General features: G+C 55.7%; 1 protein-coding gene across 5 annotated transcripts in view; it reads left to right on the top strand.

The window, feature by feature from the left end:
• The window catches only part of RIPOR3 (RIPOR family member 3), a 74,204-nt gene that overhangs the window by 27,477 nt on the left and 20,294 nt on the right, over positions 1 to 26,433 (top strand). For 2 of the 5 annotated variants that reach the window (XM_045981833.1, XM_045981835.1), the window contains exons 2-3: positions 16,603 to 16,721; positions 25,060 to 25,206. In XM_045981833.1, coding sequence (XP_045837789.1) covers positions 16,603 to 16,721; positions 25,060 to 25,206 — 266 coding nt within the window. Of the gene's footprint in view, positions 1 to 6,923; positions 7,050 to 16,602; positions 16,722 to 25,059; positions 25,207 to 25,301; positions 25,651 to 26,433 lie in introns of those variants that run through there. The other 3 variants (XM_045981834.1, XM_045981836.1, XM_045981838.1) reach the window with 3 other exon arrangements.

Genomic DNA, 26,433 nt, shown 5'->3' with positions numbered 1-26,433 from the left:
ATGGCAAGATTTCTTTTTTCAATGGCTGAGTAATATTCCGTTGCATGCGCGCGTGCGCGTGTGTGTGTGCGTGCACACGTGCGTATCACATCTTCTTTATCCATCATCTGCTGATGGACATCTGGGCTGTTTCCGTGGTTTGACTATTGTGGGCAGTGCTGCTATAAACTTTGGGATGCTGGTGTTTGGGCTTCCTTTAGACAGAATGAGACCGAAGCTGAGCGACAGAATTCCTCCTCAGAAAAGCCAGTGTGAAGGGGATCTCGAGGACGGAATTCTACCAGGGCTCTCTGTGTCAGCTAAGGGTGTCATGCAGTCCCACCTACTGTCTCCAAAGTTGTGACTTTCAGGGTCCTGCTTCTCCAAGAGTCTGCAATTCCCAGTACACTGGGTCAGGGCTCATTCCCATGTCCCTGGCGTGGGGTACAGGGCTCTGAAGACCACAGGTGTACTGTCGCTAGCTATCAGCTGATTTCTAATCATTAATGCATACGGTGCTCCTGTTTCTTGAGCATTTATTACGCACCCTTAATGACGTACCCTGCTCCAATGCTTCATGCATTTAATTTCCATCCCCACTTTACAGATGAGGAAACAGTTTCCGGGAGGTGAGGGAGGTGGTGTGGCCGACATCAGGCAGCCAGTGAGCTGTATGGTCAGGGTCCGAACCTCGTCTCCACCAGGCACCCCGGGAGCCTTCCATTTTAAGGCTTCCTTGACAGATGTGTTGGTTTTCTGTGTAACAGATTGCCACGAACCCAGCCGCTTAGAACAATCCCCATTTACGAGTCCTAGTTCTGGTGAGCCAGAGTTGATGGGGCCGGGTTCTCTGCCGAGGGTATTGTAAGGCTCGATTCAAGATATTAGTCAGGCTGAGTTGCTGTCCAGAGGGTCTGGGGACAAATCCACTTTCAAGATCACTCTTGAGGGTGTCATTTGGTTCCATGTGGCTACAGAACTGAGGTCTCTTCTTCATGACCAGCGGCCAGCCGGGTCACTTTTAGCTTCTGGAGGCCCAGTGTATTCCTTCCCACAAACCTCCCCCATCTTCAAAGCCATCAATGGAGAGACTCTCCCTCACATGGAATCCCTCTCTTACTTTAAACCTCTTTTGACCAGAAGAGCCAGTCCTGTTTAAGGGCTCACCTGATAAGGTCAGTCCCACCCAGGATAGTCTCCCCTCTGCCACAGAAGGTGACGCAGTCACAGGAGGCCTATCTCATTACAGTCACAGGTTCCGCCCCACTCCAAGGAGAAAGGATTATGCAAGGTCATCTTAATATTCTGCCTGCCCACAGAAGGTCTTAGGTTTTACTAAAAATGGTCATGATAGCTAGACTAATACCGGTACAACCGTTCATTGGTTAGAGCTTCACGGTTTTCAGACTGATTCTATGTCTGTACTCCTGTTGGAGCCCAGAAGTGGTGCTGTGACGTACGTGCTTTATCCCCATTTTGCCCACGAGAGCCTAGCCTTGCCTAGCCCAGCAAGGGCACAAGTCCAGATTACTGACCTCCAGCCCAGGGCTCTTGGCATCCGTAGGACCCCTGCCTCCTCTTAGAGCCCTCAGACCTCATTACCATCCTTGGAAGGGATGAAGCCCCATTTCCAGCCAGCCCATCCTTCGGGGAGTGCCTCCCTGTCAACTCGCCACATTGGGTCATCGGAACTCCAGCTTTTACGGGAACTGCCACTGGGCTGGGCAAACCTCACCTCATTTAGCAGGAAAATCCAATAAAGCCTGAGGGGCGCAGAATCAAAACAGCATGTGCTCAGGAAGGGCCCAGCTGGGCAGTGGCCCAGCCTCGCAGCAGGGGAGGCGGTCTGGCTCAGGCTGTGGTGCACCGGCCAAAAGCAAGGGGCCACCCGCTCCGGGGGGGGGGGCAGTGGGTCAGGTAGCAGTCACCACTGTCCTGTGTCAGTGGGCACCAGGCGTTTCCCTGCCCTGAGTGTCAGCCCCCGGATGCCCACATCTTCTAGACTTCCCATAGGGCACCCCCTCCCTTTTAATATGTAAACCAAGGCCCGAGACTCCAGTGAGAAATCCAGGACAGTGGCCCCCGTGACCCCTAAGGATTCTTGAGGCTTTCAACATTTCTTCTAGATACCTTTATGCTGACCGGTGCTGATTTTTAAAAATTCTCTGCTCTTCTGAAATCACTATCTTTCCTCCTTGTACCCCATGCTGAACACTGCTCGGATTCTTTCATTTTCCCTAAAGTATTGTTGACACAACAGAGCGGGCTCTAGAGATAACTGTTGTGAGCCCGTGGGAAAGGATCTGGCTGACTTGAGCTGAAGGGGTCTCCCGGAAGGTCACTGGGAGTGTGCACAGGCCTGGAAATGGGCCTGAACCAAGAGCTCTGGAACTCAAGGTGGGCTCACAGCAGACATTCCGGTCAGGGCCCCACTGAACCAGAATGAACGAAATCCAATGTGTTCCATCTCCTGTCTGCCTGCCCCCGCTTTCCTTTTCCAGGGAGGCTGTGCCTGCTTTGCCTGTGTGGCTCTTGGGCCTGTCCTTGTTGAGGGGACTGTGGGGCTCCGGGGCCAGGCCCGGCAGACCTAGAGCAGATGGGCAAAAACTAGGTCCTTGGAAGGAAAATGGAATGCCATCAGGAAGAGAGAAAGTCTAGAGAATTGGGGGAAATGAGAAGGCAGGGGGAGCACATTTGGGAGTAAATTTAAGAATCCTCATCCTAAAATTTCACTGCCTGGAGAATTTCATGTATTGTCCCCTCCCATCCCCCCAACCCCCCTTTCCCCTGCTGTCAATTATCAGCAAGTGAGTTTCTGTGCTTTCTTATACTGAACGAGTATCTTCTCTCCCACCCACCAATGCTTGGGGCCCACCTTGACACATCCAGAGTCTCCTTAAACTGCTGGATTAAACGAAGTGTTTTCTACCTGAGGTTGAATTGTGTCCCCCAAAAGATCTGCTGAAGTCCTATCCCCTTGTCCCCGTGCATGTGACCTTATTTGGAAATAGGGTCTTTGCAGATGTCGTCAGGTCAAGGTCACTAGGGCGGGCCCTAATTCAGCGATGGAGCCCTTATAACAAGAGGGCAATGCCTTGTGAAGACAGAGACCACTGGGACAAGGCCGCATGAACCCCGCTAGGCAGAGACAGGAGAGGGGCAATGGCCAGGCAAGAGGTGCTGAGGACGGACAGCCACCACCAGAAGCTGGGAGAGGCAAGGAGGGACCCTTACCTAGATCTTTTAGAGGGGACACGGCCCTGCTGACACCTTGATTTTGGACATCTAGCTTCCAGAACTGTGAGAGGTTAACATTTCTGTTGCTTTAAGCTACCTGGTTTACCGTCTACTTTGTTACAGCAGCTCCAGAAAGCTGATACACATCCTCAGGGCTCTAACCCTTGGATGCAAAGCAGTAGATAAAGGTATACATTGTAGCTTGTTTTTTCCTTTTAACAGAGAGGGAAAAAGCATGTTCTTGCGATGGTAAAGCAGACGGGAAAGCAAGTTACAGAAGGTAACATCAATGATCCCTATTTTACAGATGGAAAAACTGAGGCTCAGACTTGTCTAAGTCACAGAGCTAGGAAGGGGCAAAGTATGGACTTAACCTTGGTTGTTTCTTTGTTTTGTTTTGTTTTGTTTTGTGTGGTGTTTTTTGTTTTTGTTTTTGTTTTTGTTTTTTATCAAGGCTTACACTCCTCACCCTCCTGTGACTCTGTGGACGTGTAGCTCACAGCATACAGCACAGTCCCCACATCCCCGTCCCCAGAGGTCCCCTTCCTTATTCCATGAGCTCAGGACTTCATACTAGCCTCGTGCGTATGGGAACCACCTGTTCCAGCCACATCTTCTGTAACATGAGCCTCCCCAGAGTCAACCCTCTTTCTCTGGTGATTTTCATTACAAAATTGGAGATGCATTCCCACCGAACTCCTCTCCCAGTGGGCCAAGTAAGAATGTTCGGCAAAGAAGGAATTAATTGATAAACAGCTTGTAGTACACAAACTCCAGAGTCCGCCCGGGGTGTTTTGCAACACTTTTTGGAAACTCCAGGATTACAATTCCAGCACAAACTGTTTATTTCAGGCTGTTAAGCCACACACACATCTTGCATGCCTGGGAATCCACTGGCTTTGCTCTGAACATCGGAAACGGGTCCCCTCTTCTGTGTGGGCATTTGCCACGGCTGGTAGAGCAGGGCTGCAATTCCTGGGGAGACCAGTAGGGGTCTTCTTCCAAAAGGAAATGGGTTTTAGGCTGAAGATTCTGGAAATTGAAGACTTCGGGTCCTAGAAAATAAAGCTGTTCCTCTGGGAGGGAGTCCACTCTCCTTCCCCTGTGGGTTAGCCTCTGGCATAGAGTCACTCAGCCCTGAGGATGGGGCAAGAAAAGTGAAAAAATCTGACTTTCCTGGCCCCCTGTCTCCCCCCCCCCCCCCCCCCGGGGCACCTGGGACAGCCTCTGTCTGCAGTTGGCACCCGAAGGGAGAGGAAATGGCACATCGCATTATCAAAAGAAAAACTGAAACAGCAGGCTGGCTAGATGTGTCTCTTGTAAATTGTTTATCTTGGGATGACCAGATGGCCCATCTCTGGGTGAAGCCCTGACCATTTCCGGTGCTGTTAACAGCCTCCATCAGCAAACAGTCCCCCTGAAGCAGCCCACGTGCCTGTGCAGGAGTCCCAGGCCTGCTGGCGGGGGGACCTTGGGCATTCCTGGAGGCTGACTCTGCCCCACTGGGACCTGGATCCTCATTCAGATGTGAGGGCCAGGTTAGGCGACTGCAGGGACTTCTCACGAACAACTTCAGTGGGGGGGCTTGAAGTGTTAATATCTGCTGGGCTCCTGGGGTGCCTGGGTGGCTCAGTGGGTTAAAGCCTCTGCCTTCAGCTCAGGTCATGATCTCAGGGTCCTGGGATCGAGCCCCGCATCGGGCTCTCTGCTCAGCAGGGAGCCTGCTTCCTCCTTTCTCTCTGCCTGCCTCTCTGCCTACTTGTGATCTCTCTCTCTCTCTGTGTCAAATAAATAAATAAAATATTTAAAAATATATATATCTGCTGGGCTCCCCAGTTACAGCCCTAGCCCCTCACCCACCAAGGGTCTCCCAGTGAGGTCCCTAATCATCCTCTCTCCTCATGTGCCACTACTCAAGTGCTCAAAATGTGTTCGAATGCCAGTATTTCCTCCCTGCCAGACATCTCTACCCACCCCCTTGCCCCGGCTGTGTGAGTGTGGTAAAACCACTTGCCCTCTCTGAGCCACAGCATTAAGCTGTAAACAGGGTGAGGAGCTGACACCCCTTCCTGCCTGCCTTCCAGGCTGGGTGAGAACGGGTGGAGACAGGATGGGTTATGTGAAGACTTTGCAAGTCCTCCCCCGCCCCTGCCTTTACTAGAACAAGATCCAGTTGTGATTCATTCTTGGGGGTGGGGGGGGGAGGAGGAGAAGGGGCACCACAGGTGCTCTCGCCTTCCTGGGCGGGGGATAGGGAGCTCTTGCCCGTCCCTCTCTGGGCTCCATCCCCAGGCACCCCTGAACAAGGCCTCTCTTCGGAGCCTTGCAGGTACAGTTCCAGGGGTAAGATTTTAGTTCTAGATTTTAGCTCCAGAAGCTGCAAGCCTGGGGAGGGATGTCAGAAACCTGATGGACATTTTTAAAAGCTCATTGTGGTTTTCACGTTGGGGCAGAGGGCCCGGTGGGGAGGCAGGGGGACCAGTGAAGACCAGAAAGGAGGCGGGGGTGGGGGCCTGGCGCTGGGGGAGGGCATGCAGAGGAGGGACCCAGTTCAGGGTGTTTCTGAGAAGCAGAGCAGATAGTGAAATCTCTTGGCCAAGGCCCTCTGTGGAGGAGGGAGAGACTCTTGAGGACTTTACAGCCTGGCCTGGAAGACGAAATTCTCACCCAAGGAGCTAGACTTCAGTGGTCTTCAGAGTAGAAACTTCATCTTCGAGGTGCAGAGAGCAGGTTCCAAACTCTTAAAAGGTAGAAGGACCATGTTGACAGATCTGGTCGCGCAAATATCTGGAGCTTTTGCTACACACTCACACACGCACACACAGACACAGCATGGAGAGCAAGGGAAAAGGTGAGGGAGGGGCTGGAAGAAAACCGGAAGTCCTCGAGAAAAAGCTAGGTAGCTGGGACGAAAGAACGTGAACTGATAAGTGCCAGAACGGGAGATGCTAAAGATAATGAGCGTACAGAAACACTCTCGATCTCATGAGCAATCAGGGAGAGGAGGGTGAAAAAGCCCACTTGCCCACGCCCCAGAGAACCACACACGAATGAGGTGAGAGGAGGAAGGGATCCAACTGTCCAAGAAGGGGAGAGTCTGAACAGGACTCAGGGGGGAGACTGGGGGTGGGGGGCGGGGTCCAAGCCTCAGTGACATTGTCGGCAAAGCCTCTGCCGGTTCCGGGAAGCTGGCACTGAAGGCCTGTGGATAAGCGGCTGACTCGGAAGCCGGGCTGCCTGGGCTGGAACTTCTAGATCCTACGGGCCAGAACAGGACAAAGTGGCCCACATGGCGTAGCATTTTGGTGAAGGTCAAAAGAATGTATTCAGGTCAAGCACAAGGTCAAGGATCTGGCTCTCTCTCGGACCCTCTGTCTCTGTGAGGCTGGGTTAAGGTTAGGGTTAGGGTTAGGGCCAGGCTGAGAAGCAAGGAGGTGGGGGTGGGGAAGGAGCTGGAGAGGGAGCCTGGCGGGGAGAGGGAGAGGCACTGTTCAAGGGACGGCTGGCAAAGGGCAAAGGGCAGGGTCCGTGATGACCTTCCTGAGCCCCCAGCACCTTGGCCTTCGCGGGACTCTTTCTCCATAAGAAATATTAAATCGTGTATGTTACGATTGAATTGGTGTTGGATAAATTCCATTAAAAAACACATGCTATTAATATGTAACACGTACGATATCACATAATAAAACATTCTGCTTAGCCTACAGGTTCATTTCTGACCTTCTGGTTTTAAAAGTAATCCAACCATTCCCGTGGGACCCACGCACAGGCCCCCTGTGCCCTGTGACCTTGGCCCAGGGCGAGGCACCGAGCCACTCTTCCGGAGTCAGCAGGTGGGAATGGCATTCTTGCTCCGCGGTCTGCAGGGTTAGGAGAGGCCGCTGTAATGCTGGCTGTGTGGGTGAGCAGCCGGGAGGGTCTGTGTCCCCGACTGCGGAGAGTTCAGCTCATTTGGTGCGGAGCTGAATCCAAGTACTGCCTGTGTTAAGTGAACCCGGGCCAGTGTGTGTTCATCAGTGGTCAGGGTCTTTCTGATGAAACGAGTAGGCTGCCTTTCGGGCTCTCTTTGCTGCCAGGCGGGGGTCTCGTGCAGGGCTCGGATGTGACAGCAGATGCCCGAGGAGGCCCCCAAGCTCTTCTCCGAGCTCGAGCTGTCGCTCTCAGTCCCCAGGCCCCTGGCCACATCCCGGTATGAGGGTGTGAGTGTGCGGGCGCACGCACGGGGGTGGGGGTGCAGAGGCTGCGGCCCCAGGGCCCCTTCTGAAGCTTTTGGGCTGCTGGGCCCCCCTGTTTGTAGCCAACGGAGTAAGTCCCTTCACTGCCATTTCCTGCAGCCACGGAAATGATCCCAGATGCCCACGACGCTAATTCACGAGTCCTTGATCACAGACTGAAGCGCGGCCTTGAACCCAGTGCTTCCCACTGGAGGCGATTCTGCCCCCCCGGGGGGACACGTGGCAGTGTCTGCGGACACCCCTGGTTGTCACCCTGGAGGGGGCAGGGCTCCTGGTACCAGCGCATACACAGGACGACCCCCACGGCAAAGAATGATCTGGCCCGAAGGGTCAGTGCTGAGGCTGAGACACTCCCACACTCAGCGTGTGCGAAGGGCTTCTGGGTAGAGTCCTACACATGGTGCTCGGTCACGGCCAGGGTGTGGTGAGTGTGCACACACGCCGGAGGCCCACTGCCCACACACGTGTTTGCGGGGGAGTTACAGTGACGTGATGCTGCCCCTTGTGAGTTCCGGCCACTTCAGCTCCGGAAGCCTCAGTCTCCCAGTCTGTGAAATGGGGGCGGTAGCAGGGCCCGCCTCGGAAGGGTGCTGTGGGAGATGCCACGTGTCCAGGATGTGGGAAGGGGGTGCCGCTCTCAGCGAGCCCAGGGTGCCGTGGAGGCCAAACTCTCTGGGTACCAGGGATGAAACAAGTTAATTCTTAGAACAGGGTGGGGACACACAGCAAGTGTTCTCATAGTGTTGGTTCTCATTAGCAGTATTACTGCCCTCAGTTTTTGACATCAAACAGGTGCCTGGCCAGGAACACTGAGCCTTTCTTGGACTCACCCCGACCTGCCAATGAGGTCAGCACCAGGAGGGGTCTGTCTACACCATCCCTCTATCTGGGCCCTCCTGGCCGGCCTCTTTCTCTTCCTTCCTTCCTTCCTTTCAAGATTTTATTTATTTGACAGAGAGAAAGAGAGCGAGTGCAAGCAGGGGGAGGGGCAAAGGGAGAGGGAGAAGCCGGTTCCTTGCCGAGCAAGGAGTCCGCTCTGGGGGCTCGATCCCAGGACCCTGTGATCATGACCTGAGCTGAAGGTAGACGCTTAACCGACTGAGCCCCCCAGGCGCCCCTCGGCCAGCCTGTTTTCTAGAGCTGGTCCTACAGCCACAGACCAGCGTGGAGGCTGCGTGTGAAAGGGGCTTCAGCTGCCCGTCTCGTGCTTCCCAGAGGATCAGCTCTCGTGCCCCCATCTCTGTTATCTTGCCTCCAGGCCCCGTCTTTCCCAGCCACGTGCCCCGGCTGCACGCACACTCTTACCCCCACGGCAGCCCCAAGAGGCCCCTTCCCCGAAGAGCTGCCGTCTTTCCCAGGGCCCCGGGCACACCAGGTGATGGGAGCGTGATGGGAGCCTGTTGGTGGCGATCAGATCAGTGAAGGGGCCATTTAAATCCAAACACCCTCTGGATATTTCACAGAAATTCATGAGTCATCTTTACCTCCTAAAAGCCCCACGGAGTTGCCTGGGAGTGTAGATAATATTTGTGGGCCTTCGAAAAAAAAATTGTTTTTCTTTTTTGTTTTTTTTTTAAGAGGATAGTTTCTCCTTTGACCCCAGGTTCATCCTGAAAAGCAACATTCTTCGGGTCAGAGGACAGGCAGTCAGTCCTGCTTAATTACTATGCAACCAAGGACATGGCAACCATGTGTTCTGTTTTCTTCAAATTAACTTTTTTTTCCCTAACTACAAGGGAGTGCATGTCCTCTGCAGAACATCGGTAAGGTGTCATCTCAAAAATAAGGCTGAGGCCAGGTCGTATGCAGCTCACCTCTCGGTCTGCTTGCTCCACATCGTACTTTGAACATCTTTCATTTTCTCATGTCATTATTCCTCAAAACCACATTCCCACCTCTCATGGCCGCATACATTTCCTTCCTGTGGCTGAACCATTTGGGCTACTGAACCTCTCCCTCACACTTGGCCCTTTGCAGCCTCACCTGGAGTTCTCATCTGTAAAAGGGTCACAGGTGTGCTGTGTAGACTGGGGAGATGGTGCACCTGTCCCCCCCCCCCCCGCCCCCCCCCCCCCCCCGTGTGACTGGTCCCTTTGAGACTCTGGGCTTGAGCTGGAGCAGGTCATGGACACCTCGCAGGACTGCCCTTGGCAGGAAGGTCATAGGGGACTATAGGCTGTGTGATAAACTGAGGGAAGGGAGCCTCTTGGATCCTGGAGCCTGACTCCCATGCCTGTCCTGAACCATCAGGAAGTTTCCGTTTGCCTTGCAGCCCTGGGACAACAAACACTGGGGGGACAGTTAGGGCTCCCTGAGGAGCTGTTTGCTCCTCTCTTCCACTAGAAACCAGCGTTGTTCGCTCATCTGGCTCTCCATCAGGCCACCTGCAGAGACACACCTGGGTTTCCCATGCCCCCCTCTTCCCCTCACTCCTGGTCCTATTTCCGTGGGGGAACCCAGAAATGTGGGCTGCCAAGAAGCTGGGTTCCTACCTGCTCTACTGAAGCCAAGTGTCCTTCAAATCCATTACTCTTCATTTAAATATGCTATTACTTTTTTAAAAAACACTTTCTATCATACAGAAGACAGTTTGTTCTAAATAGGAGGTTACCTTAAAAGAAATTCAACAAGGGACGCCTGGGTGGCTCAGTTGGTTAAGCGGCTGCCTTTGGCTCAGGTCATGATCCCGGCGTCCTGGGATGGAGTCCCACATCGGGCTCCGTGCTCGGCGGGGAGCCTGCTTCTCTCTCTGTCTCTGCCTGCCACTCTGTCTGCCTGTGCTCACTCTCTCTCTCTGACAAATAAATAAATAAAATCTTTAAAAAAAAAAAGAAATTCAACAAGAACCCTGAATAAAGCTTAGCTCATCCCTCTCCTGCCTATCACGCTATGCTTGGGGCCAGCTCTGTGCTCAGCTGAATGAGGGGTGACAAGCGTTAAGATTGTTGGGGAGCCAGGACAGAAAGTGGACTGAGGCAAGGGAGTCACAGTGTCTACTGTGGTTCCTTACTTGGCCCAGAGTGGCCTGTGCTTGGGCGACACTGAACTCTAGTCCTCCCCTGTCCTCCCACTTTAAGACAGGGAGACAGAGGCTCAGAGGGGAGGGAACTTTTCCAACATCACATGCAGACCCCCTGGTCCTGCTTTCCTGGCTTGGGAGAGATGAACAGATCCCTAGCAGTGGGGAGAGAAGCATCTAGAAGCACCTGATAGGAGTGAGGCCCACTGGGCTCAGCAGAGAGAAGGGGTCCCCAAGTTGGAGGGCACCAGACCTGACATGGCCTCTGTCCTCTGTGGGTTAGCTCTGGGATTTTCCCTCTCAGGGGACTATCAAATGTCTGGGCCTTGTTTGTGGGGGAAGCAGGGGGTGGGTGGGTCAGGGATTGACTGTGGAGGGCAAAAACCTAGCTCAAGCTGGTATAGGTTGTTCAGAGTGTCTGAGCTTCTCCATAAGTGGTGGTCTGCGCTGGCCCAGGAGGCATGGACCTTGGGCCAAAGGGGAAGAAGTTTCCCCAGTGTGACTGCTCCCAGCCTCTGGATGGAGGTGCCATGTTCAAGGGCTTGGCATGCAGTAGGCACCCTGTAATTGCCTACTGAGACACAGCATTGTCCAGCAAGGTGGCAGCAGGGCATAGTGCAGAAGTAATAGAACTCAAAGGGCACCTTCCCAGAGCCAGAGGGTGCTGGAGGCCTTTCTTGCATACTTCTCCCTGGATGCAGCTTAAATCCCCACCCCACATAAGTCTGGTCCCTACTAGCCCCTCAAGGATTCTCTTTTGTACCCAATGCTCTAGCCACACACATTGAACTAAGTTCATCTAATTGACCCTATCTCTTGCCTCTGAGCTTCTGCACATGCTGTTCCTGACACCTGGCACACACTTCCAGCACATCCTCTCTCTCTGCCAATTCCTCCTCCTTTAGATTTCAACATATGACTTCCCCCAAGGGGTCTCCCCAGTCACTCCCCTTTGGCTGGGTTAGGGAGGGGTCCTTGTTAGCTCCCCAGGCCTCTTGTTCCCCGTCACAATCCAGTCTTATTTCTTCAAGTCCTAATTCCTGTCTCTTGATGGACTAGTTCATAGCCATATGCCAAGAGCCTGCATTCAGTAGGCACTCAATACATGTATGTTGAAGGGAAAAATCAAGTGAAGGGATCCTAGGGACAGTTCTGAAGAGACGTCCTTCCATTGTTCACTTGTTCAATCAGTCACTTATGAACCAGTATTTTGGGGGTCCTGGACATACAGCTGTGAGCGAGAAAAGTCCCCCGCCCTATGGAGCTGGGGCTCATGGAGGGGGCCTCACAACTCCCAAGCCGCTGACCAGACAATGTGGGATGGCAAGGACTTGTCTGAAGGATTTGAAACAGGGTGAGGAGAGAGGCCGCTGTAGCCCGGGGGGCTGGGGAGGGCCTCTCTGAGGAGGTGACCTTTTTGTTGGGACCTAAAGGCTGGGAGGGAGCACGGGGTGACTTGCAGGAAGGGCACGCCAGGGAGGGAGAGGCCACGGCCTGGATGTAGCTGCAGCCAAGGAGCTGGGCACTGGGCTGGCCCTTCCATTCACCTCTGGGCCGTCCAGGCCGGTCAGGGGGCTCACCGGTGAAATGAGGGAGTTGGCCTCCATCGGGCGCAGACAGTCTGGTTCCCAGCCTGGCCTCCTCCGGTGGCCCATCCCTCTTAGGTATAAACTCAACATCCTGGGCTATTTTGCCACTTCCTTTCGTGCTAGACCAAAGGGTATATTTTGGAAATTCCTATAAGCAAACTAAGCCCTGCCTGGCATTTGAGCGGATATAAAAGAGCCCTAAGTGAGGGACTTAGGCCTAAAAGCCACCCAGCCCTGAGAGCCCACGCTGTTAAATTTAGAAGCCTCACCTCCAAATGAGGTGAAATTGTAGGTTCCCTGGACTGGCGGGCGGCTCCGGCCAGCAGTGAGCTGGACAGATTTAGCGGAGTGGGCTCGGGCTCCCTCCAGCCGCGTCTCGGGGGCGGAGGCCCAGGACGACGGCCCCGGGTGTCTGGGGAGCAGCGGCTGGGGGAGAAGCCCCTCCAGCTATCCTGCTCTGGCCACACTCACCAGCTGTCTCCGAGCCACCCGCCTAAGTGAGCGCTGCCAGGGGTGCCCGGCCAGAGAGAGGCAGCGAGGGACGCACGGGGAAGACGCAGTCCTGTCTGACATCCAAGGTTTGGGACCTGCATGACTTCTGTGCCTCTCTCCTCTGCCCAGGGGTGCAATGAGGACTCTGGCTTCTCTCTTTGGCCCCGCACAGTGCTGACTTTCCGGAGCTACTCTGGGGCTCCAAGTGTCCCGCCCCGGGAACTTTCCAGACTTGCCCACAGCCTAGCAGCGAAAGGGTGAATGTCAGCCAAAGCAGGGGAGGGGGAAGGGGGTCCCCAAGGTGCCTAGTCTCTGTTCTAAGTGGTCAGTGCCCCTGTTGTGTCAATGACTCAACATTAGGAATATCAGCCTCGGTCAGAGGTGACCAACACTCATGGGGCTTGCCACTGAAGGCTCCTGGCATTCCAGGGGTCTCAGCCGGGCCATCCTGTCCCCAGTCCACAAGAAGGGAGATGCTTTTGCAGCAAGAAACCCTGCTGGGGGAGACTGTAGCAGTCAACGGGTCAACCACCAGGGTCCGCTCCATCGGGGCCTAGGGGAAGGGCTGCTGGCCCCACTTTTAGAGCAGCTGAGCTGACTGGGAGCTGACGCTGGTCCCAAGAGGCCCATGCGAACCTGGGCTCCCACACCCTGGAGCCTGCAGGAGATGGGCCTTGATTTTTCTTGGCCTCCCCCAGCTCACTGCTGGTTGTTTCTAGCTTGGCAGGTTCCTTTCATGACCTGCTTCCCTTCTGGGGCCCCCTTCTCTACCCTTCAGCGTGGGTCTAGCTCAGGGGTGGGAGCATGTCCTCGGGCCAGCCTCCAGGGGGGCAGGGGCAGCCCAGCTTGAAGCGGCCAGGCTTTTTTTTTTTTTTTTTTTGAAGATTTTATTTATTTGACAGACAGAGATCACAAGTAGGTAGAGAAGCAGGCAGAGAGAGGAGGAAGCAGGCTCCCTGCTGAGCAGAGAGCCCAATGCGGGGCTGGATCCCAGGACCCTGGGATCATGACCTGAGCCGAAGGCAGAGGCTTCAACCCACTGAGCCACCCAGGCGCCCCCCGGCCAGGCTTTTAAGACCTGTTATGCCTACGTCCAAATCCCAGCGCTGGCATCTCCTACCTGTGGGACCTTGGTTGAGTCCTTTCCTCTCCTCTCCGAGTCTTAATTTCTTTATCTGTAAAATGGGGATATGAAGAGTACTTACTTCATATAATCTTGGGAGAATTAAATGAGATTTTACATGGTTAGAGCAGGTAGCAGGCAGCGTGCTGGCTGCCGGGGTCAGAGGTAGTGCTGGCCAACTCGGGGGTCATTCAGTAAGAGCTGAATCTCTCGAAAGGCTGTTTCAGGAGGACATAGCCAAGCTCATCATTTACGTAATGTCTCCGGCTGCTTTTGCTCTAGAACAGGAGAGCTGAGTAGCTGTGACAAAGAGTATATGGCCCGTGAAGCCAAAAGCTTTAGTATCTGGTCCTTTACAGAAAATGTTCGTCTGCCCCTGCCTTGGAGTCTAGCCCTCAGTGGAAATTCTTATCCTTATCCTTCCTCTTATCCGGCACTGGGCGCTGCACAGCCTGGTACCGCGGGGGCTGCAGCCCCAGCCGTCAGGCCTTGTTCTCGGCCAGTAAGGATGTGCTGTGGCTGTTCCACGCAACAGGGAATGCTGCAGCCCCGCCTGCGAGTCGCTCTCTGTCTGGTGGGTGACAGAAGTCATGGCCCACAGACCACTGTAACTAGTGGAACGGGGGTGGGGGGTGCGGGAAGGGCGTTCCAGACCCCCGCCCCCGGGCTGGAGCCAGAGTGCTCATGCCAGCCAGTGACCTTGCTGGTCCCCCTCCCTGCTCCCCCTCATCCCCCTGCCCAGCTTGGCTGGGGGCTCTCAAGAGTTTGAGAAGGTTCCCAGCACCACCCTGAGCACCTGCTGATAGTGGCGGGACAACGGGGTGCTGATAAGTGTTTAGCAACATGCAGGGAAAAACAACACCCCCCCCAAAATCAAATTTTGTGGCACCTGCAACATCCAGGGTACAAATACTCCTACCGGGCTGAGGTCAAGCTACCCAAATTCCAGAGGGCGTAACAGTGGACGCTTGTGAGCTGGTCCAGGCTGGCAGCAGCCCAGCCCAGGTGGGGACGGTGGGGACCTCCTTGTGGGGCCTCCGTCCCTCATCCGTCAGCGTAGGTCAGCCATAGCTCCCATGCCTCAGGGATCGTGGAGATTTAGTAAGATAATTTTCGTAAGGCGTTGCGCAGGGTTGGCTTCACAAGGAGTACTTGGTAGATAATGGCTCCCAACAGGGCTGGTGTTCACAGACCCACACATGGCATGGGAGGGTCCCTGGCGCTAGGGGTTGCCAAACACTGGGTGCTCAGCAAACACTCGTCAGCTCCCCCGCCCGATCATGGCTGGAGGACGCTCACTGGGCTCATCTGTCTCTGCAGTCACCCCCAGGGCTGCTGTCCGGGTCAGGCCACTGCACTGAGACAACCATTCTTCCCTTGCATCCCCTTCTCATTGTGTGCCCTCCGCACCTTGTCTCCTGGGGCCTTTTCTGACTTTCCACTTTGCAGCTGTGACCACTGAGGCCCAGAGCAGTGAATGGCGCAGCTGGGATTTGAGCCCAGGTCTGGGTTTTTGTTGTTTCCAGTGCTCGCCTATGTACAGCACACTCGGGATGGGTGGGGGATATTTGGAAGGAGGCGAAGGTTTGTGGGGGCTACACAGATCTGCTGGGGGGGCTCTGGAGCCTGTGGTGGGGACTGACCATACTCACTGGACAGATGTGGCTCGAAAGAGAACGTTATGGTGAGGGAGGAGGTGAGTGTGAGCAAAGGCATGGACACCAGACTCTGCTGGCCGGAGAAGAGACGTCAGGACGCAGGCGCAGTACCACCCAGGGAGAGGAGGGGGCGGTGCCGTGCAGCTTGTCTATAGGTGTGACTTGGCCAGTAGGGTCCCCAGAACCCCTGGACTGACTCCAGCCTGGCTGAGGAGCAAGGTATGAAACTGTGGCTGCGGAGACTTAGGTTAGGTACAGAGAACCTTCCGCTCGTTGCTGCTGGAAGACACTGGGTGATATTCCCAAGGGATGTGGTGGCATTTTTCTGATCTAGAAGTGGTTTGGAAAGAAAGCTAGGAAGCCGGGGTTCTAGGGTGGTCTCAGCGTGGGCTGGGTTAGAGACGGGGCAATGTAGCTGGGGAGGCCAGCAGCCTGGCCTCCTGTGAGATGGGCTTTGTCAAGCCCTGCTCAAAACCTTCTGGGGGCTCCCAGTCACCCTGGCCCTTTTGCAAGGCCAAAACCTTCCCTGGGGTTACCAAGGCCCTCCATGACCTGCACGCTGTGGGCCTCTCCAGCCTCGCCTGGAGTCATGCCCAACCTGCGAAGCTGCTTTGTTTCTGGATGACACCGTATCTTCTGCACTCCCTGGCCTTTGCCCATGCTGTTCCCTCTGCCTCAGATATCCTTCCCTCCCCGCCTTAGCCTTTCCCTCTCAGCCCTTGGTCACCTCCTCCGCGGCTAGATCAAGTTCCCCCTGGGCTCCCCCATCGCTTTGCCAGAGACTTCTTACTGTAGCTGGTAGTTCATCAGCCTCCCTGACAGACTGGGAGCCGGGGAGGACAAGGGCTTTGCCTGTCTTGCTCAGTGCGTGTCTCCAGCACCGTGTCTGGCACACAGTGCTCAGTGAGGGTTGTGGAGGGGGGTGAGGGTTACCGGCGGCGAGGAGTCACTGAGGAGAGGTCAGCAGGTCTGGTTTTAGGAGGAGCAGACCCCCTGCTGCTGGAGGGCTCAGGATTGCTCAAGCATTAAGGACCTGAGCCCAGAGTACAGAGACCTGGGTTCGAACTTCGCTCCTGCCACGAGCTCCAGCCAGGTTCCCTAATCTCACTGAGCCTCAGTTTTCTCATCTGTCAGCTGGGGACGCTACCAGCTGCCCCCTCTCCGCGGCTATCATAACGGCCTTGGGGGCCGTGGTGGCAGGGGGCTGGCCGCTGTCAGCACTCACCAGATGGAGGTACGAGGCTGACTCTCCTGTCCTCTCCCCGTCTAGGTGACGGCCATGTCGGTGAGGCTGCGGTTCCTGTCCTCCGGGGACGCGGGGGCTGTGGGGGTCGTGGGCCGGAGCGCCTCCTTCGCTGGCTTCAGCAGCGCCCAGAGCCGGAGGATCGCGTAAGTTCTGCCCCGCTGGAGGGTGCGGGGCTGGTTCGTCTCCCGGTGCCTGTGACCCCGCGGGCAGCTCTCCTGCCAAGTCTGCAGCCCAGCACCGGGTGTGCGCATGCGTGCGTGCGTGTGTGCGTGCGTGTGTGACCCTTGGCGCTGGGAGAAACCTGTAATTTCCTTGAGACCCAAATGGGCATCATCTCAGTTGGTGTTGGAAGTCCCATCTGCCCGAGCATATCAGACCTGCTTGGCAGATGAGAAAAAAGGCTCAGAGAAGAGGAGCGGCTCACCCAGGGCTACACAGCAAGGCTGGTTCAGAACTGGAACTTAGGCTCCTGGGGGCGGGGTTAGGATGGAATGTTCTTCCTGTTTGACAGAACGGACGTGGGGCCACTTATCCCAGCTCTGTGACCTGGGGCCAGTGACTTCACCTTCAAGTCTCGGTTTCCTCATCTATGAAATGGGGATCATGAGTGTCCCTCCCCCACATAGCTGTCATGAGAGTACAATGGCGTGACACGTAGCAAGCAGCTATTACATGCCGGAGCCCTGCAGATGATTGTGGAAATTTTCAAAGGAGCAGGAGATGGGTCTGCGGTCAGTGCAGACCTTCTAGACACGAATGAGTTCACGGTCACTCCATGTGTTTCCTCCAGGTACAAGTAATCCCCAGGAGGAAGGTTCGTTTCCACTCCTGGGTGGTGGTTGATCCTGGGCTTCCTATCAGGCAAGGTGCAAACCATTAGCAGGCCTGGGGTGTGGCGCATCCTGAGGGGTCCAAACACTTTGCCTGTCCGAGCCAGTGTGGTAGACAGGCAGCTCTCCCAGCCAAGCAGGGCTCCAAACCTGGTTGGTCAGTGGGTCAGTCAACAACCAAATCTCATGGCCTTCTCTCGCCTGAAGCCCTCCACAGGTTTCCAGTCACCTAGACAACAATCCAGTCCCCTCTCCTGGCTGAACAAACAGCTCCTTAATCTCCTTGGGCCCGTGGCTTCACTGCCATGTCCGGAGCCCCAGACCGGGTCTGCCTATGGCTCTTCCCTGGGGCTCCACAGCTGCACACTCGACCCCCAGGGATGCCCTGGCCCCTGAGGTCAGGCTCTCCTGGCTCGCCCACTTGTCTCCTGGCTACTCAGTTCCAGCATGCGCCTGGGAGGAGTGGCATCTCAGGGCTGAAATCCTGGAGTGTCCCAGTTGGAAGAACCCTTAGGAATCCCTAATTCATTCCACAGATATTTATGGAGCACCTCCTTGGCCCAAGCCCAGTCCCAGGCTTTGGGGACAGACCAAGGCCCCGCCCTCCTGTCAGGGTGGCGAACAAGCAGCCAACTGTAATCAAGATGGATTCAGCTGGCGGCAAGTGCTGTGAGCAAATTACAACAGGGGGCTGTGGGAGGGCAGCAGGGGTCTCAAGGGAGGCCCTCAGCGAGGCAGCGACACGTTTAAGGGCAGGGAGAAAAGCTGCCTGTTTTGTGCAGACAACTGGGGAACTCCTCCCGGTGGAGGGGGCAGCCAGTGCAAAGGTCCTGAGGTGGGGATGAGCTCTGAGGCACAGGAAGTGGGTGTGTGGCTGTCTTGTGGGATAGAAGGCAGAGAGGGAGAGCTGCAGGGCGTTGTGGGAGACAGTGAGGACATGTGCAGTGTAAAGGGAGCACCGAAGAAGCGAAGCATGAGAAATGGACATTCCCGGAGTGAGCGCCCAGTTCCCCACCGCCAGCCTCCAAGAGGAGAAAGTGTGGATGTCACTGTGAGGAAGGCATACAGTAGGCACTCCATAAGTGCTGCTGAGAGGGGCTAAGTAAATTGGCCAGGGAATGATGATGTTCCTTGATGGAACCACCCCCCAGCTGCCTCTGCTGGACTTTATCAGGGCCCCCACCCCATGGGGTCTGTAACCAGGGCTGCTCGGGTCACCCAGCTAAGGGGGTCATCCAGCCACGTAACCCTCCCAAGCCGTGGGCCCTGGCGTAGAGCTGGTCTACCCAGCAGGTGCCTTTCTCTAATTCACACAGTGGCACCATGGGGACTTTGTTCCCGTGGTCTGACAGTGGCGGGCAAGGTGGGGGCGTTCCACAGACCCTGCAGCCAAGGCGAGCTGCATGAGTGTGCGTGTGTGCTCACTAGCGCCCCGGGCTCAGATGTAATGCTCTGCTGTTGCCATCTCAAAATCCTTAATATGTTTTGAAAAAAGCACCCTGCATTTTCTTTTGTACTGGGTCTCATGAATTCTGTGAGTGGTCCTGCCTGCCGTTCTCCCGCTGCCAGAACTTTGGAGGCCTCTGGACTTCTGCATCCATGGGAATGTTCCACAGGTCCCCAGTCAGGATCTCTGCCCAGATAACATCCCAAGATGGGGCCCTGGCCTCTTGTGGCCGCACTCCGGGATTCCTGGGGTCAGCTTTCTGGGTGGGAAGAGGACAGAGGGCATCTGACCCGGTCCCACGAGGGCTCATTGGCATCAGCAAAGACAAGATCACATCTCGCAAGGTCTGCGTCCTAGTCTGAGAAAGATGACCTGATGGCTGGATGTCTCCTGGGGGCTGCTTCTTCTGGAGGATCCCCTACTCGGGGAATTCTGGAGAAGTCCCAGCGTGGGTGGGTTCTAAGGTCCCTGAGTGACCACCACCAGGCCTCAGTCTCTTGGGCCCCCTTGTCCATGGGGAAGGAAGAAGCTGCCCACAAGGACAGGGAAGCAGCACATCTATTTTTAACTTCCTGTCTCTGTCCGACTCCCAGGAGTCTGGACCCTTAGGCTCTGAGGCTGGACGACCTAGATTGGGTTTCAGACCTCACCTCCTGGCCTTATTTCTCCAGTAATCCAACCTGGCTGAAGCACAGCCATGCTGCCGAGGAGGGCAGGCAAAAATAACCTCAGAGAGGAGAGCAGGAGATCGAAGCTCACTGAGGTCCCCTTGGTCCTCAACCCTCACCCCTGTCCTGGCACCTGAAACCCCTTTGACTTTGGCCATAGCTTTTTTTTTTTTTTTAATATTTTTATTTATTTGACAGAGAGAAATCACAAGTAGGCAGAGAGGCAGACAGAGAGAGAGGAGGAAGCAGGCTCCCCGCAGAGCAGAGAGCCCGACATGGGGCTCGATCCCAGGACCCTGGGATCATGACCTGAGCCGAAGGCAGAGGCCTTAACCCACTGAGCCACCCAGGCGCCCCAGCCATAGCTTTTTATTCCATAAAGAATTCACTTGAGGAGGTAATCGATCTGGTGGGGAAATTTTACACTAAGGTGTGAATGATGGCTATTAAGGGCATATCTAATACACATATAATGTAATATAAGGCCATATGGACTAAGGCAGGGAGAGGAAGAAGAGGGCCCTGATGCTGTCCCATTCTGCCCCAGAGTATAGGCATGGCTGCTTTTAACCCCTTCCTGCCACTCCTCGGCCAGTCAGCTCTCCCCCAGGCTGTCAGGAGGGCACCCGTCTGAGCTAGGAGCCATAGTCCTGGCCACCCTGGGCGCTCCTCTGTTGGGATGGCTGGGGCACGTCGGGGTGAAAACTGACCAGCAGCCTTTGATTTTCAAGGAGCGGTGGCCAGAGAAAGAGGAGCGGTTAGGGGTGCGGGCTCTGGGGCCAGAGGCAGTCACGGGACCCGTTTCCTTGACTGTAGAGAGGGCGATACCTCAGACACATGTGTAAGAAGGGGCTAGCCCACATGAGGCTTGACCTCCGAGCGTGCCCTGTGCGTGTCACACACCCTCCCCGCCCACCAGGGCCCCCAGCCGGGAGGAAAGGTCAGCTTACACCGTCGGCGCACCGCGTCCTGGTCTGAAATGTGGGCGGTTGGTCTTATAATTGCGCCCCCGGCCGCTGCCGGCTCTGCCCGCCTGCAGAAGCGGGTGCTGACAACCCCAGGCGGAAGGACCATCCTGGTGGCCTCACGTGAGGGTGGGGGCCACGGGGTGGCACGGGGCCGTCTGGAAGCTTGTCTGGCATGCCGGAGGCTGTTTCATCCTGAGTCCTCCCCGAGCTGGTAAAACCTCCGCCCCCGGAGGCCACTCCCTCCCCCGGCAGCTGTGTCACTAGGCCGGCCTGACGTCCCCACCTGAAGGACACACACACATACACACACACGTTGCCTTCCCAGGCTGAGCCAGCGCTCAGAGCGGCCCCCGCGGCTGGCTTCCCCGGGGAACCTCAGACAGAAGCCCTGAACTCACAGCCCCCCGCCCCCCCCCGGAGGCAGGCTCAGCTGCAGCGGGCGCAAGGAGGTCTCCAGGCCGATGGAGGCGGGGCCCGGCCAAGGGCACCCACCTCCTGGGGACTGTGGACCCGCAGGAGCTGGCAGGTGAGCAGGGTTCCTGCAGCCCCCCTCAAAGTGGCTGCCCCCGCCTCCCGCCCCCAGTCTCCCCGCTGGCTGGCCAGGGCCCCAGCCTGTCCGAAGCCCACCTCCCCGCAGGCTGCAGCCCGCCCGTGTCTGCCAGCCCGGAGATGTCAGCTTCGTGGAGGGTCTGTTCCAAGAGGTGGGTGAGGCGGCCTCAGGCAGGGTGAGGGGAGGAGGGGAGGAGGGAGCACAGCCCCTTCGCCGGCCTCGGAAAACGTGACTTGACATCATGTATGAATACGAGCGAAAGCAGGTAAGGGATGAGCAGTGCTGATACACCGAGCTTGTGCCCAGGCTGACTGGAGGGGCCTTCCCGGCTCACCCCCACGTAAATTTGAATTCATCCTCCTGCTTTTATTTTTGCCCTTGGCCTTTATTATCTTATCTGACTCTGACACATACATAACACTGACCCTTTGCACGACTCAAAGCTCTTTCCATTTATTTGTCAACTTAGGCAACTCTCATGTAGCGACCTTTTTCTCTGGTGCCCATTTTACAGAGGAGAAAACTGAGGCACCGAGAGGTTCAGTAACTTAGCTAAGATCACACAGCTTGTAAGTGGGGTTACCATAGAGACCCTGGCATCTAGCTCCAGAGCCTGGGCTGGCTGTCTGGGGGTCCCACCCACCCCCAAGCTGGCCTGGCAGCTCCCTGGGATATGGGTGTTGTTTTATTTCCAGCCCCTAGAGGGATGTTGGTGTGCACTTAGCGCTCACCAGTCAATATCTGTTGAAGGAATGACTGTTTCATGACAGTGCCATGGGGTCAGTCCATTTTAAGGATTAGGAAACTGAGGCTCCAGGATGCTAAGTACCTGTGACCTCAGGCTGGGACTGGAACATGGGTGGCTGACCGGGGGCTCCTATCTCTCAAGACAGTGCAGGCTCCCAGGCTGGCGAGGCCCCCAATCCTCCCAGACTCTTCCTTGCTGCGGTAGCTTCTGGGACCCATTTAGCACGCTCGGGCAGGGCCTGGCATCTCTATTTCTCCCGTGTTGGTTTGTGATGTGGCTGCACAGCCGTGGCCGGGGCCCAGCCCGAGCGGTGGCCGGGACAGCTTCTGTCTCCTGAGTCAGCAGCAGGTGTCTGCATGTGTGTATGTGTGTGTGTGTGGACCGCGCAGTGTTTGGCTGGGCTGGACTTACAGCTGGGCTGCCCGAGGAGCCTCCTGGAGTGCCAGTGAGCTCCTCTCGGCCCTACCAAGGGAGGGAGCGGAGCTGTGTCCTGCTTGCCCCCTGCCTGGCTCTCCAAACCACAATCCTCCCCTCCTCCCGTGGACAGAGAGAGCCTTCGAGGGTGGGACCCCGGTCCCTTGGCTCCCCTCACGTGTCTGACTCAAGGAAAGCCCGGCTCTGTGAGTGTTTGAATGAATGAGTGAGTCCCAGACCCTTGATTTTAGGTCTCGAAAGTGCAGGAAACTCTAAAGGACTTGCAGGGAGAGAGGCATAGCTGGGTTTCTGCCCCCGAGGGGAGCGTTAGTCAATCCCCTCAGACAGCGGGCCTCGGACCAGCAGCACTGGCAGCCCCTAGGACCATGTGAGAAATGCAGATTCTCAGGCCTCGCCCGAGACCCAGGGACCCCAAAACTGTGGTCGGGGGGGGTCAGATCAAATGACCCCGAGGGCCCAAGGGAACCCTGCATCCTGTCCCCAGGTTGGTGCTTCACCTCCCGGGCCGGGTATCTGCCCACGGGTGGGTTTGATCCCAGCTCTGCCACATGCATGATCCAGGGCAAGTGACTTATCTGAGCCTCAGTTTCCCTACCTTGCAGTCGGGTTAAAATCAATATTTATATAAAGCCCTAAGCAGGCAGAGGAAGCAGCAGACGCCCAGAGAGCACCTTCTGTCCGTGCACCCTCGTTATGCTCCCCGCTGTCATCCTCGAGGTCTTTGAAGCTGGGGAGCTGGCCACCTCCTCCGCCCTCCCCATCGTAGGTTCCCCCAGGCAGGGAGGACCCCCACCATCAGCTTCACCCTGCTTCGGTCAAGCCTGGCTCCTTGCTCTGTGCCCGCCGTCACACACAGATTGGAAGGCTCCTCCTCTCCTCCCTGGCTCCCTCTGACCCCTGGAACACCCTTCTGGGGCTCACCGCTCGTCCTGTTCTTCCTCTGAGGTCCAGCTGAGTGCTTGGGTTCCCAGACGTCTCTGCTCTCTAGTCCCCATGTCATGCTGTATTTCCTTCCCTCGTCCTGTTCGGCTCAGCATTTACTGAATACCTACTGTTTTCCAGGCTGTGGGTATAGTGAATGATACAGATAGGATATGATGATTATAACAGTAGCAAAAACTTATTAAGCACCTACTGCCTCCGCTGGGCCAAATGTTTGACCTGGTCTCTAACAGCACTGCTTTCTGGTTTAGGGTCTACTGTTTTCCCATTTAACAGAAAAGTAACTGAGGCTCGGGTAGTGCATTAGCATAGAGGTGAAGTTCCTTTGACAAAGAAACTCCCCCCAATACCGGACTTAAATAAGACTTATTCTCCCCTGCAGCCCTCCTCACCTCCCACTTGGTGAATGCTCCCCTCTCCCCCAGCTTTCTCTCTCTCCCCTCTTGCCTCCCCCCACCCTGCACCTCTCTCTTTCCCCACCCATCCCCCACACCTCACCCCTGCCCTGGACCTTAGAGCATGGGTTGAAGCTGACTCCTTAGCACACCTGGGAGGAAGACAGGGAGGGAGGAAGTTGGAAAGAAAATCTAGTGGCTCCTTTAAGAAACAGACCCAGATGTTAGTCTGAGTGTCATTTCTACCCTAGTTTCTTCTGTGAGAAGGGAGTCGTGAAGCCGCACCTGGTGCAGAGTCATCTGGGAAACAGGGTCTTTAGAGGCTGAGCCTTTAGAGGATGGACTAAAGCCCGCCCGGTGGTGAGTGTGTCAGCTTGCCCTGGTCTTGGACCTAGTGGATGAAGCGTAGGATCACAGGACTCTAGAAGGGGCTCAGATGGCAGTGAAGCAGCTCCTAACTGTAATGAGGGAACCCTCACCTTGTAGGACTGCCGTGACTCCTGACATGCTGTTGTATCCCTCATGGGCTGACAGACACAGCTGTCACTGCCGGGAGACGTCAGTTCTTAGTATCATTCAGTCCACGCCCCCAACTCCAATAGGCTTAGCAAAAAAGAGAACCAATTGGCTCATGTAACTGAAATCCCACGGGCAGGTCTAGCTTCAGGCATAGCTGGATCCAGGAACTCATCGTCGTGTGGATTTGGCCTGCCTCCACCTGCATCTCCATGTGTTGGTTCCATTCTCCCTACCATGATACAAAGGACGTGGCTGGCAGTTCCGGGTACATGTTCCCCCAGAATAGCAATGCCAGAAGAAAGAATTATTTGCCTGCCTGTGAATTTGGAACCAGACTCCAGGCAGGGGTACTGGCCAGACATGGGTCCTGTGCCTCTCCCTGAGCCAGGGAAGTGGAGTCTGTTGACTAACCCAGGCCTGGGACACATGTTTGACTCAGAATACGTGTGTGTGTGTGTGTGTGTGTGTGTGTGTGATTGTGGTCATTTGTCAGGCTACCTCCCTCCAAACCACATGTATAAAGAGCAGAGTTAGAGAGATGCTCCCGAGGAAAACTCAGGTGCTCTTCCCAGAATGAGGGGCATGGATTCCCGGCAGACTAAGCCAACAGGTGCCTGGGCTACGATCTGACCTCCCGGCTTGTTTGCCTGTATAGACAGAGCACACCGTATAGACACTGTATAGACAAAGGACTGGCCTTTGTACTGCTTGAATGTATTCCTCACCGTGTTAATTTCTCACGTCAAGTTCTTCCTCATCTTTTTTTAATCTTCAAATGCAAGCCTTCATTTTACAGATGAGGAAACTGAGGCCCAGAGTGCCTTGGCAACTTGCCTGAGACCACATGGCTCGGTGGCGATGGGGTGGGACTCAGCCAGGCCTCCTGACAGACTGGGGTTTGGTCACTGATCCCACAGCGCCTGCCCCCTCGGAGGGCTTTGTTCAACATCCCTGTTCTGACCCTCCGCCCTTCTCACAGAAAGGCCATCCACGGGAACTCCGTGAGGTCTCGGATGCCTGCAAAATCCTCCAAGATGTACGGCACTCTCCGGAAGGGGTCTGTCTGCCCCGACCCCAAGCCGCTGCAAGTGAAGAAGATCTTTGAAGCCCTCAAGAGAGGCCTCAAGTAAGGACCCCGTTTGCTGTCCTGAAAGTGCTCGTCCTCTGTCCCCTCCTGCTTCTCTTCTTGGCCCCTTGCTGAGGAATGCGCCTGGGTCTCGTCTGAGGGGGGGACCCAACTCCTGCTTATTCCTTTAGCCCACGAGCATATCCCGGGGGCAACCCCACACTCGGGCCTGTCCTTAGGCTCTAGGGACACAGTGCAGGCTGTCGGAGGATGCTGGTCTCGTGGCGCTTATGGCGTAGAGGGGAGACAGCAACGAGGGAGTGACGTGGTCAACAGTAACTGCCACCAGCCCTGAGGGCAATGAAGGAAGGTGATGGCGAGTGCCTGGAAGGCCTATCAGACAGGGTGACCGGGGACACTCACCGAGGAGATCCGGGTGGTCGTGCTGGCCTCTGGGAGATAAACGTCCCTGGCAGAGGGAACAGCATAGGCAAAGGCCGTGAGGTAGGAGCATGTAGGACGGGAGGCCAGGGTGGCTGGATCTGAGTGCAGGAGAGGTGCACTGGTTAGCTGCGCAGAGCCCAGGACAGGACGCTTCAGCCACTCGCTCCGCACCTTTGGCTTGAGGGCTTTTGAAGTGCGAGGCACAGGGTGTGGGAGTGAACACAACCCAGAAATCCCTGCCTCGTGGAGCTTCCTAATGGGAGACAGACAACAAACAAAATACAGAGTAAGTCAGGTGGTGGGAAGTAAATCAGGATAAGAAGGCGGGGGCTGATTTTAAATAGGGGGTTCAAAGAAGCTCTCATTAAGAAGGTGACATTTGAGCAAAAACCTGAAGGGGTGAAGGATTGAGACCAGCAGAAAATGGAAAAAGAACATTCTAGGCCAAGCAACCCACACGTGCAAAGGCCCTGGGGCAGGAGTGTGATGAGAACATCAGGGATGTAGTAAGCAGGCCAGCTTGGGAGCTGAGAGAGGGAGGAAGGGGTGAGGAGGTCTGGGGACAAGGGGGACCAGATGTTATGGGGTGAGCTGGGAGCCACGGAGGGTCCCATGTGGGGGAAGGACGTGATCTGAGTTTGGTTTTAATAAGATCCTTCTAGCTGTACATGGAGAATGGACTACAGGGGCCTGGGGCAGAAGTGGGGAGGCCGGTAAGAAGGTGACTGCAACGGCCCAGGTGGGAGACAATGGTGGACGTGGCCAGGCGGCAGCTGTGTGGTCAGGGGACAGGATCAGTTTCAGATATATTTTGCAGGTGAGCAGAGAGAATTGGCTGAGGGA

Source organism: Meles meles, chromosome 16, assembly GCF_922984935.1.
Source record: "Meles meles chromosome 16, mMelMel3.1 paternal haplotype, whole genome shotgun sequence".
NCBI lineage: Eukaryota > Metazoa > Chordata > Mammalia > Carnivora > Mustelidae > Meles > Meles meles.
The sequence above is the reverse complement of the archived record's forward strand: the minus strand, read 5'-3'. Positions and strand labels throughout refer to the sequence as shown.